Below are 12,451 nucleotides of genomic sequence, written 5' to 3'. Positions count from 1 at the left end.
GATGATGGACAGTGCAGTTTCTCTTTGGTGTATTTCAGCCAGGTCTTATCCCAAGTCTCCTGAGTGTTAGTTGAGCAGGGGGTTTCATTTTAGGATATTTACTCCTTATTGTTAGAAAACAAAACAGCTACTTAGAGCTATGTGAGTCCTGATGGTGCCAGAGCCTTCTCCACCCCCCACCCTAGTCCATCACTTATTAGCGATTCTTGTGGAGTTTTCAGGCTACAGGCTGATAAGGAATCTTTCTGCTGTGAATGGGATTACTTCATTTAAGTAATTCATAGCATCAGGTTTTTCTTCTCACCTTCTGAGTTATGTTTTGCTAGTCGCTTTTCCTGTGTGAGTTCAACTGGCCTCTGTTCAAAATGAGAAAACACTTGGTTTTCCTGTCTGCTGCTTCTTCCTGTGCTCCTCTCTGTTCTGTTTTTCTTATGTGCACTCTATTATTTTTATTCTTAGAGGACCTTCTCTTTCATAGAAACATGATGGCAGATAAAGGCCAAATGCCCATCCGCAGTGACCATTATCTCTTCCTCTCTAAGAGATCCCACATGCCTATCCCACACTTTCTTTAATTCAAACATAGTCTTTGTCTCCACCACCTCTTCCAGGAGACTGTTCCACGCATCTACCACCCTTTAACATTGGCACAGACTTTAGTTGCATCATCTGCTGGAAGGAGATTTCCAAATCTGCTATTGTACCAATGGACCATTTTTTGGCTTTAGGGCAGGGGTGTCCAATGTCGGTCATCGAGGGCCGCAATCCAGTCGGGTTTTCAGGATTTCCCCAATGAATATGCATGAGATCTATTAGCATACAATGAAAGCAGTGCATGCAAATAGACCTCATGTATATTCATTGGGGAAATCCTGAAAATCCGACTGGACTACGGCCCTCGAGGACCGACATTGGACACCCCTGCTTTAGGGCTACATTTGTAGAACCGTATTTTGGCCTTGAGTCATTTAGGGTTTTTTTGACTCCTACTGTCACAACTCCATACTGACACAGTCTTTAGCAGAATCATCTGCCTGAATGACATTTTGGAATTTGCTATTCCAACTACAGCCTGGCTGCCCTGGGTAGGCCCACTCTTGCTATTAGAAGCTATGTAGCATCAGGCCTGGCTAGTACCTGAATGGGGGACCACTGGGGAATACCAGGTGCTATAGTCTGCAGGGCCTTATGTTGGGCAGCAGCAACATAATGAAGAAGACACACACTACGCAGAAGAATGCAATGGCAAACCAGTGCTGTACTCTGCCTTGGAACATCACAGGGAGGATTCCTCACTGCGCATACCGCCACAGGTCAGTGGTCAACTCAAAGGCATACACACACACCACACCTTCTGGACTTTATTTTGATTTTGGATTACATTTGAAGAAACTTATTTCAGCTTTGAGGTTTTCAACTAATTTATTTTCATTTTATGACTGCGTAAATAAACTTGGTTCATCCGGCTTATCAACTCTACTTCTCTGTTTTTGTGGTTTCCCTCATCTATTAAGTGGAATCTTGATGTTCTTTTGTTTTTGCTGTCATAAATGTTGAGACCGGCACAGATCATAAAAAATTCTGAACATATGGTTCTCAAGATTATAAACATTTTTAAAGTAGTGTGCGATGATTGTAGAGTGTTTTGTTTAATTTCTCTGCATTTTGTTATCCAAGGCTTGGCAGCTCCTAAGCCTCTAAACTGCTGGGGAGGGGGGGAGGTTTCTAGCCGGGTTACCTGCCTGCAAGCATTTCCTGCTACTCTGCCAGGCTCCTGCTGGTTTATGCATGCTTTATTCATTTCTTTCCACTCATGAGCTAATCTGCATTGGTTAGGTATTCAAAATAGAGCATTCTGTTACATTGCACCTCATCTTTGGAATAGATTGCCCATTGATTTTTATGTCTTTTTCTAATGACACTGTCTATTGCAAAGCTTTAAAAACCTGGTTATTTAGAAACAGCCTTGGGTTGTCTTAAACTTGCTTTGATAGCTTTCTGATAGATGTACTGAATACAGCGATGGGATTAAATTGATGTAGAAAACAAATTGTTTTAATCAGTTTATATTGGATGTTACAGGAAATTGTTTATATTGTATTATGTTATGCATTTTAAGTGTAAACCGCTTTAATACATTATTGTATGCAGCAGACTATCAAGCAAATAAATCAAATCAAATTATGGAGCCCTTTTTGACTTGCCTGAGCTTTGTATACCTGCTCCTACTCTGGAGTATTTATATATATCTTGCATCCTTCTTTGAAATAAGTGACACATTTCTATTCCTGGTTATAGCTCGGGGTGTTCTCTGCCAGCTTCATTGCGACCAGTTTGAGCTACTAAGTATTACATGACATTATTGGAGGAGCTTTTCCCCTATCTATGTGGTTCCAAATTTTGGAGGAGAGCGTCCTGGTCTTTTCTGGCTCCCAGTCCCTTGAGGGGTTTATCCCTTTGAAGATCCACTTTAGTGACTCTTCTGGTACTCATGGAGCCTTAGTTTTACCCTTTTGTAAGGGTGTTCTTTTTTTGCGAAAAATCTTGTTTATTTCTCTTTTACTTGGGCCTGTCTACAAAGGGTTCATTGTTTGTTCAAGCTCCTTCTGCTTATTTTTTCACAAACCCTTCCCAGGTCAGATCTGTGTTCTTCAATTCCTCTTCTAATGGGGTTTCTAGTGAGGGTTCACATCTATTCATTAATAGGTTCACTCCATTTTCTTTTCTGAAAACCTAGCAGCTATTGGGCCATCTGCTCTTCATAGGATGGGTTTTAGTATTAAAGCTGAATCTTATCTTCCTCCTTTGGAGGTCAGTGCTATACTGGAACATGGATACTGTCAGCATTACATTACTATGTGTTGGTGGTGTCCAGGCAAATGATTTTGGGATATTAAACAAATCTGACCCTGAGAATGCTAGTGCTACTAAATGACTCCTAAAAGACCAGTATTTGAGATTAACAAAGGACCATTTGCATAGAGAAGTACCCTGCAAAGCCCTGGACTTTCAGACAGATGCGATAAGGGATTCAGGGGAAGATTCTCAAAGCTTTGTGGTAAGAATCGACAGGCATGCAAATAAGGTTCATGGAGCAGAGTGTAGGCTCGCTAAATTTACTTGTGATGAGTTGCTGGTGGTAGTGATCAGCACATGCGTAGAATACACCCGCATTAGATTGGCAGGAGAGATGCCCACTCTCTCTCGCATTGCCCAAACCCCCCCCCCCCCCCCCCCGCAGCAGGAGAGATGCCCATTCTCTCCTGCCGTCATATACTCTAACTGCCCCCAATGACCCCCCCCCACCTTATTCAAGAAGTCCAGCTGGAGAGATGCCTACCTGCTGGCAGGCCTGCCTCTTATAAAATGGTGGGTCTTCGCCTTCCTGGTGCATCCTAGGATGCCCCGGGGAGGGGCCTAAGGCTCTGATTGGCCCAGGTTGCTTATGGCCCCTCCTATGGAAAGGGGAAGGCCTGTTCCTCCCTTCCCAGCGCTGCCTACCCCTGCTAGGCTGGCTCTTATTCATTTTCTTGTTGTAAATTCTACTGTAAAATCTAGAGACTGATATGTGTAACTTTCATAATGGTTGCTATGTACAGTAATACCTAGTGACTGAACGGTGTAGTTTGCTGCTACTGTTTGCTATGCATACTGCTACTAGTAGAGAAGCATGGCAATCGTAGCACCCGCTGCTTAATCTATTCTTTAAGGTACGTTAATAGTGGCATCCAGTGGTTAGATTTATAATTACATTTTATTTTATTTATTACCCTTTCGAAACCAATAGACTAGACTGGTATTACTCATTCAATATTGCTCTCCCTCTCCTTTCTGGCTCCGATACCACAAAGACCCAGACACACAGTAAGAGGAATTGGAAATAATTCCATGAGCAATACTCCCTATGCTTTCCCCATTCATATAACGGAAGACTAAATCGATCTTTTCCTCATACCAGTCTGCTTCTTAGGAACATTCAAATATTAAGACATATGGATACTGTGTGATTAAATGGAATATTACAGTGGAATATTTGGTCCCTCTATAAAGCTATTACACTACATCATTCTCATCTGAAATGGCCAGTCTTTCTAATTCTCAGCTATCGCCTGGGGCTATTTTATTATGAATTAAAAACACCAGGATACTGACAAAAACTCTTTATTAAAAAGACAAAATAAAACTATATACATAGCAGTTTAATAAAGATTCCCACTATTTTATAGCTCAGCTCCCATAGCTCTATGCTTTAGATACTTCTGGGGTGTTTTGTTTGTTTGTTTTTTTAAACAGGACAGGGAAGGCAGACCATCATTTTAAATACAATAGCTTTCTCATTATGGGACCAGCTCTCCTTTTGCAATGTTTATTTTCTGTTTAGAAAAAGATTTGAATATTTATTAATTAAAAATACTCATTTATAAAATTTTCATTAGGTTAACACGAATTTGAAGATTTAGGCCACAGGCCTGAGAACAAAGTATGTCACTGCACTGATAATTCACCAGTACAATAGCAATATTCAAAATAATGATAAACACTCTTTCCTGTAGAAATCACAATGGAAAGATCTCTTAAAGAAACTTTAGATGGAAACAATTACTTTATTAGCTAAGCTAACTGCCACTGGCTTTTGCAGTTGGACACCTGCAATCAGGAATCTGAAAAAAGTTAAAAAAAAACTCAGAAGAGAGAAAATATACAAATAATGGAAAATCATTTGTCAGTAATAAAATCCATTGCTATCAGCTCTCAGCCTCTACCTGTTAAAGTATAATAAAGGCAGTGAGATTCTGCTGGTGTTTGAGGGGAATTGCAGAGAGAATGACAATAGTCTCTTTATTCCTAGAACCAACACTTTTTCCCCTCCAAATGGTTCCCTTCCCAACAAAGGCCTATTAAAGACAAGAAGTTTACCACTTCTCAAGACCTGAGAAATCCCTGTCCCAGTTCTGGCCACAGATATTGAAGCCCAAAAATTCAATCCATGAAGGAAGTTCCAGAGGTATACTGGAATGAGTCCAGTACTGTTTAGCTCCATAGTTACCCCACTAGTGGTAATATTACATTAAATGCTAGTTATCACTTAAGGTCCATAAAGCGTATGTCCATGATGAGCAAGATGCCCTTAGGTAAGGGCCGTGGTGCAGGGGACAGTATAGTAAACACCTGCCTCTCAAGGTCCACACCTGTCACTACAATGAAACCAGCCACACTAGTCTCAGAGATGTTTTCTTCTATGCTGTCCGCAGTGCTGACACTTAACAGATGGTGCACCATGTCTCTACCTGGTGTTACTGGCACCAGCTTCAGTTGATTGTCCTCTTGTGACATTCCCAGTGGCAGGCAAGAATCTGGAATGGTAGGTGCTCCAATTTTGTAAATCTTCACATCTGAAAAGCGCACATCAAAAGCATGTGGGTAGAAGCAGCCCCGGAATCCGTAGAAATACTCACGGATGCGGTCATCCCGGCATTCACGCCGGAAGTCCTTAGAACGTTCCACCACACCACCAGATTTGGGTAATAGGACAATGCGCACAAAATGCGGGAGATCACGCTTCATTTCATTGTAGAGCCGCTCCTGGTCCAGCACCACCACTACATCTACTTCAAAGGCTGAAGCCGCGTGTACAAGTGCCTGGTAACCTGAACTCTTCACCCAGCCACATGTGTTAATAACACAGCCACTGACTGATGCCCGTCTGTTCACCTCACAGCGCTGGTTGAAGATTTCTGCCAGGCGTGATGTGATCTACCAGAAAGAAATGAGAAAAGCAGTCAATTGTCTTTCGTCCTGTGACTCACTCTTTCCAATCCCCACAAATAAACCAACTACATGTGAAAAAAAGATGACAGAGAAAGAGAGAGAGAAATCATTAGGATATAGACCTGTGGGGAAATGGATGTTGGGATCACTACGCTAAAGCAATTAACTAAAATAAGAAACCATGATAAAAGGAAGAAATTAATTAAGAAAAAAACCTAAAAGGAGCAGTTGCTGGGGTCCAAAGTTTGGATAAGGTATAGAGATTATTTAAGATAATTCCAGATAAAATATATTCTGTGCATTAAAAGGGGGTTAAATGAACACTGAATGACAGCCAGCATGATTTAATTTTAAAGTGGAAGAGATAGTGAAATCAAAGAGTGCATCATTAAGAACATAAAAAGCAAACCCTATAAAAAAACTAGGGATGATCACAAGCACCAACAAGTTAGATGTAAAAAATAAGACAAGGCAAGAGAGACTTTGAACAGCAGCTTTCTGTAGAGGCAGAACTGTTTGCACATACATCCAAAGTACAAACCCTATGGAAGGAGTTGGCTGAACTACTGACAGCAAAGAGGTAAAATGAGGGCTCAGGGGAGGATAAAGCAATGGTAGAAAACTAAGTCTTTCCTTGCCTCAGTCTTTACTGAGGAGAATGTTTGGGTTATTCCTACAATGAAAACCTTTTTTGATGGTGGTTTGTAGCAACTAAAGCAGATCAATTTAAGTCTAGAACAAAATGTTTGGGTTATTCCTACAATTAAAACCTTCTTTGATGGTGGTTTGTAGCAACTAAAGCAAATCAATTTAAGTCTAGAACAAACTATACAAACAAAGGTCAGTTTGATAATTTCCTAAAACAAATGTCCACAATTGGAAGGATTGCAGTTAACTTAATTTCACCTTTTGGTGGAACTCATTATGTCATATGTTCAAAATGGAAAGATCAATAGCTATACAAAATGGAAATTATAAGACCTTTTCTAAAATATGGGGGCCATTTGACATCTTTTTGTGATGATTAAACACCAGTTATTTTATTGAAATATACACCATGAATAATAGGGAGGGGGAAGGGTTCTTATTTTATTGTGTATACTATTAATAATGGGAAGGGGGTGGGTTATGGATTTATATATATACAATTGTTGTTTTTCTTGATAGACTTACAAGTGATGTTTTCAAGAATATGTATGATATTAAATTGTACACTTGTTGAATGATTAAAAATGAATAAAGATATATTAAAAAAAAACCCCAACAAATGTCCACAAGCCATTATTAAGATGGACTTGGGGAAATCCACTGCTTATTCCTAGGGTAAGCAACATAAAATCAGTTTTACTCTTTGGGATCTTGCCAGGTACTTGTGACCCGAGTTGGCCACTGTTGGAAACAGGATACTGGGCTTGATGGACCTTTGGTCTGTCCCAGTATGGCAAGTTTTATGTTCTATGTTCTCAATTACATTCTTGGCAGACAGACAAGTACATTCTAGCAGAAAAAGTCCTCTTGCTAACATACTGTAAATCCAACCTGCATTCATCATTGAAAAGCCATCTTGGTTGGTTCAAGTTATTTATTTATTTCGATATCTAGCCTGTCCTCCCCGAAGCTCAGAACAGGTTACATAAGAACATTCACAATGAAGACATTTTGCAAAAGTGCAGACATTACCCAATCACATAAATATTGGTGGATCTTAAAAAAAAAAAAAAAAATAGCATTAAAGTTTACTCCAGACTCCTGAAAGAGCTTACAGATGGAAACACTCAACCATTACTTATAATCTATAACCTATCGTTTTTAAATTGTCCACGATACCTGAAGACTAGAGGATGGCCAACATTAACACCAATTTTTCAAAAAGGATCCAGTGTGATCTGAGATACCATGACATTGGGCAAAATTATTGAAGCTATACCAAAAAATCTAGACCATTGACCAAATAAAAAGACAGGGTTTAATAATGTTATCAGCATGGGTTAAAAAAAGGCAAGCCTTCCTTACCATTTATTAGATTTTTTTGAAGATGTAAACAAGTTGATAATGGTGAACTGGCTGATATAGAATATGGGAAGATTAGGTTCTTACTTTGATAATCTTTCTAGTAGAATACAGTATTCTTGATGGACAGGTTATATTCTCAAAACCACAAGTTTCTTACAGAAGGATATCACTCACATCTTTCAACTCCATCTCCTTCCTCAGTGGGCTGTGCCCTGTCTCCTCAATTTATACCAAAGCATGCGATAACCACACTAAAAGGAGACATAAGGGGAGGTTTGGGAACGTCCAACAATACATTGCTATTCAGCTCTGAAACAAATGTGGAGGGGCATAATCGAAAGGTACGTCTAAGTCTGTTTTCGTCTAAGTCGCAAGTCGTCCAAAATAAAAAACAGCCTAAGACATTTTCGAAAACTACGTCCAAAATTTTTTTTGTTTCGAAAATCGTCTAACTATACATCCTGCCGATCTGATCGTCCAAGTCGCTAAAGCATCCATCTTTATACCATTTTTTTGTCTAACTTTTCGTCCAAGTCAAAAATACCTAGAACAAGCCCTGTTGGACGTGGGAGGGGTCTGCAAAGTGATGGACTGAACACCCAGACATGCCACCTAAATAGTGGGGTACCTTACAGGGCATTGCTGTGAACTTCACAAAAAGGGTGCCATGTCTTCTCCTCACTACAGCTCCCTTATAGGTCATGGTGAGCCCCCCAAACCACCTCCAGAATCCCATAGACCCACTTATCTACCACCCCAATAGCCCTTATGGCTGCAGGAGCCACTTATATGCCAGTAAGAAAGGGTTTTGGGGGTATATAGGGCAATGCACATGTTTAAGTATCAAAGCAGTGATTACAGGGGCTTATGGGCATGGGTCCTCCTCTCCATGAGTCCCTAACCCACCCTCAAGATGGCTTAAGCCGCCTCTGTGCTGGACGACTAGGTTTTACTATGCCAGGCTGCCAGGTGATGATGGTCTGGAGGCTGAATTTTAAAGGTGTGATTAATATTTTTATGGGGGTTGGGGGGGGAAATCGGTGATCACTGGGGTAGTGTGTGGCGGTGTTTTATGTGTTTGCAGTGCTTATCTGGTGACTTTAGGTGGATTTTTGTCCAAGTTCCGTCGATCCTGGCCTGTATAACTTTCGGTTATACATGCTGTACGACTAAGTCTACGCTGGCCCACGTCCCGCCCAACTCCCGCTCTCGACACTATTCCCAAAACACCCCGTTTAGCTTTGGTCGTTCAGCGGCACTATGAGGGCCTAGGACATTTAGAAATACGTCCAAAACCCGTTTTTATTATCGGCACTCGGACGTATTTGGGAAATGTTCGTCCAAGTGCCAACTTAGGCCGTTTTTTGGACATTTTTCTCTTTCAATTATGAGCCCCATAGTGAATAAAGTTAATACAAAACATCACACAAACCCAGGTGGAATGAACAAGTCACCTTCTGAGTGTAACAAGCACTAATATTTATGGAGCTCATAGAGACTCGCCCTTTGCTTTTTTTAAATGATCTCTTGTTCTTCATATCTGACTAGCAGAAGATCTCTAGCCCTGGACACACATCTGTTCAAGGCAGAAAGAAGGTGAACTGTAAACTGAACAGGCACTACTGTATCTTTCTACTGGAAAGATTATCAAGGTAAGAACCTAATCTTCCCTTCCAGTGCAAAGGATACAGTAATGTTGAAGGATGTGATATACCAAAGCAGTTCCTTGAGTCTAGGGCAAGACCGAGAACCCAAAAATTGCATCCTGTTGTGCTGCCACATCCACTGTGTAAAATACTTTGTAAAAGGTATGCAGAATGGACCATGTAGCTGCTCTACAAATCTCACTGTGTATAACTAGTAAGTTGCTTAGTGCACAAAAAATGTGCAAATAAACTTGAAGGGGGTTGTAAGAGAGGTACAATTTTCATATCAAAGCTATTTATAATTAGAGATACTGTGCTTCCTTTCTGCATTTTCATATCCCATCCCACATTACCATTTCTCTGAGTATCCTCACCTTGTTGTACAATTTAATGTTTGTGCCAGGAGTAGTTGACCCAAAGTGATATACTAGCGGTGCCTGTACTGAGAATCCCTCCTCCACATCTGCTGGGCGCTCAATGTATAGAGCTCCCATGGTTCCTGGAATGGAAATGGAACCCTGCCCCACATCCAGATCCACATAAGTTGGCCGCCGCCCTGTGCGTACACCATAGTTCAGCAGCAGACGACACAAAGTGGACTTTCCAACATTAGTCGGCCCCACAACCATCACCCGAGGTCCTCTCTCATCCTCCTTCTCTGCCTGCTGCCTCATCTGCTCAAGTGCAGTGTGTGTATTGAGATACAGCAGCATAGGGGTGTCCTTAGAGATGTAGGCCACCTCAGCGTGTCCGCTCAGCTGCACAGTGCATCCATGCCACGTGAACACTGCCATTTTGCAGCCAGCATCAAAGATAAATTTCTTGTTGCGGGTCAGCTCAGTGCCAAAGACTTCAGCCATGCCTGACAGGAGTTCCATCTGGACTGTCTGCGATGCCTCTACTTCAAAGCGCAATTCTGTCTCTTTTTCCAGTTCATACTTTACTGTTGCTGTTCGCTTCTCCTCACCCGACTCCTCTGTCATGATTTCTGGTGACAACAGTACCCACAATTGTCGTGCTTTGGGTAAGGTCCGAAAATAGAGCAGGATCAGGAACTAAATGGTAAACTGTAGGCAGAAACAAAAAACCACTGAGTTAAATACCCAACAGATTAGTTAAGATGTTAAAATTGGTTTTTACAAAGTGTGGTAGTAAGTCCTGGTGCAACCCATAAGAACACAACGGGCTATGTTGTATTTGCTGCATGGGAATTGCTATCATGGCTTTGTAAAAGGGGCCCTTAATGTCTGACTATAGCATGTTTTGGGATGCCAACTAAAAATTGGTTCCAGACTGCAATAACCCCAAATTAAACATTTCTTCCCTTCCAATTTATTCATCTACATTCATTTTAGCTCATCCAAAGGTGTCTCAGGGAATGTATTTATTGCTTTACAAGTCCCCCAAAATCAGTTGTTTCAGGACATATGTCATTTTTCATGTTTCAGAAGATGTCATTTTTTCTCTTTAAATCAACTTGATTTATCGTGTCAAATTTTTCTTTATGATTCATCATGAGAGAAGACCCAACTTTTCAAAATGATTATTTTGGGTTAGTACCCCTAAATTACTTCTCCCTGAATATAATCAAGGAGTTTGTTCAATATTTTGGGTGCTCAAGCACCGAGAGCTGGCTCCTATACATCACAACACAAAATAAATCATGACACAGGGGCAGCAGTGAAAATGTGATAAACCAAGGACAAAGAAAGGAATTGCACACAGATGTACAAGATACAAGCAGAGTTTATTTAAACAGAACAAACAGATTGTTGCGTACAAATAGAACACTTTTTACAAAATACAGGAACCAACAGTCCGTATTTCGATCAACACGCCTTCTTCAGGGGTCCTGGTGAGAAAATGTATACTTAATCATTAAACTGTGGGTACAGATATGTGGTGTTAGAATTTGATAACGGAGGGAGTGTGTGTGAACCAGATGGGGACATGTAAAAACACAAAGAATTTAAAAGGGTGAGTGCATGTGGAAGAGAAAAATTAACTATAAATACCAAATAAAGGTGTATATTAAGAAAAAATCTATATGGATGAGATAGTGAATTGAGGAGTCAGAACACTTTAAATTATCGAGACTGGAGAGGGGGCGGTGAAGAACAAAAATGCATAAGTACCAGCTCTGTTGATGTACAGCACCTCTAATATAGGGCAAAAAGGCTTTATTCTGTCTAGGCACATGTACTGTTTAGCACCCGCCATCATCCTCAAAAAAATGTGCCGATGCATTTCGGGGAAAAAGGTCGACAGGTCACCGCACCAAAGACCGATTTCGTTCCACCACCAGACCAGCGCGTCAAGCACATTCTCAAGCGCCAAACCGAGAAATTAGATAAACCGAACAAGCGAGAAACAGCGGAGGGAACCACTCACCGGGCAAAACGAAGCACGAACAGGCCGCAACGATATTACTTCCGGCGCGACACCTCCCGCCCCCGGATGTAGTAACGCGCGTGGAGACGGAGGCCGAGCTGGGAGGGGCGGGTACAGAATGGCAGTTTGCCGCTGTTCGGGACACATCCTGCCGCTGCTTCTTCTTCTTCAAGGCCTGACAGCAGGCAAAACTTCCTAAACAGCCCGGAAGTGACTGAGCGATCGGAGTCCGTGCCTATAGAGCAGCGGCTTTAACTGAACTGGCCATAGACTCACGTCACTTCCGGCGTGGAGGTTTGACGTCAGTTTGCAGCGCCAGGAAGTGTAATCAGTTCTGTCCCAATGTAAGAAACTCTGCGCTTGAACTGTATGCGGGGCTGAAATGGCTTCTGGTATCTTAGGCCAGCTTTTACCCATTTTGGGGCCAGTCTCATCGTATGGACTACGTAAATAAGGCTTCTTTTTTTTTTTTTTTTTTCCAGCAGGTGCAATCACAGATTTAAGTTAAATGCTGGTACTGCCATTTAATTTAATCTGTATATTCGGTGTTATATTAGTAGTGACAATGAATATGCGGATAGTGCAGTGACTGTGGCTGGTACAGTTTTAGTTTCCTTATTGTCGATCAGTCC

The 12,451-nt window shown here is 41.3% G+C and overlaps 1 protein-coding gene across 2 annotated transcripts; it reads right to left on the bottom strand.

Moving 5' to 3' along the window:
- Positions 1-4,145: 4,145 nt before the first annotated feature.
- On the bottom strand, positions 4,146-12,076 carry CLP1 (cleavage factor polyribonucleotide kinase subunit 1). 2 transcript variants are annotated; one of them, XM_033921126.1, is made up of 3 exons: positions 11,820-12,076; positions 9,803-10,495; positions 4,146-5,754 (listed from the first exon to the last, which is right to left on the bottom strand). In XM_033921126.1, exons 2-3 carry the CDS (start codon positions 10,409-10,411, stop codon positions 5,083-5,085), a joined length of 1,281 nt encoding a protein of 426 aa, XP_033777017.1. In that variant the 5' UTR covers positions 10,412-10,495; positions 11,820-12,076; the 3' UTR covers positions 4,146-5,082. The 2 variants fall into 2 exon arrangements, with proteins under 2 accessions (XP_033777017.1, XP_033777018.1); XM_033921127.1 differs by lacking the exon at positions 11,820-12,076 and adding an exon at positions 11,564-11,812.
- Positions 12,077-12,451: the final 375 nt, after the last annotated feature.

The sequence above is a fragment of the Geotrypetes seraphini genome, chromosome 14 (genome assembly GCF_902459505.1).
Source record: "Geotrypetes seraphini chromosome 14, aGeoSer1.1, whole genome shotgun sequence".
NCBI classification, from domain to species: Eukaryota; Metazoa; Chordata; class Amphibia; order Gymnophiona; family Dermophiidae; genus Geotrypetes; species Geotrypetes seraphini.
This window is presented reverse-complemented; position numbering and strand designations above follow the sequence as displayed.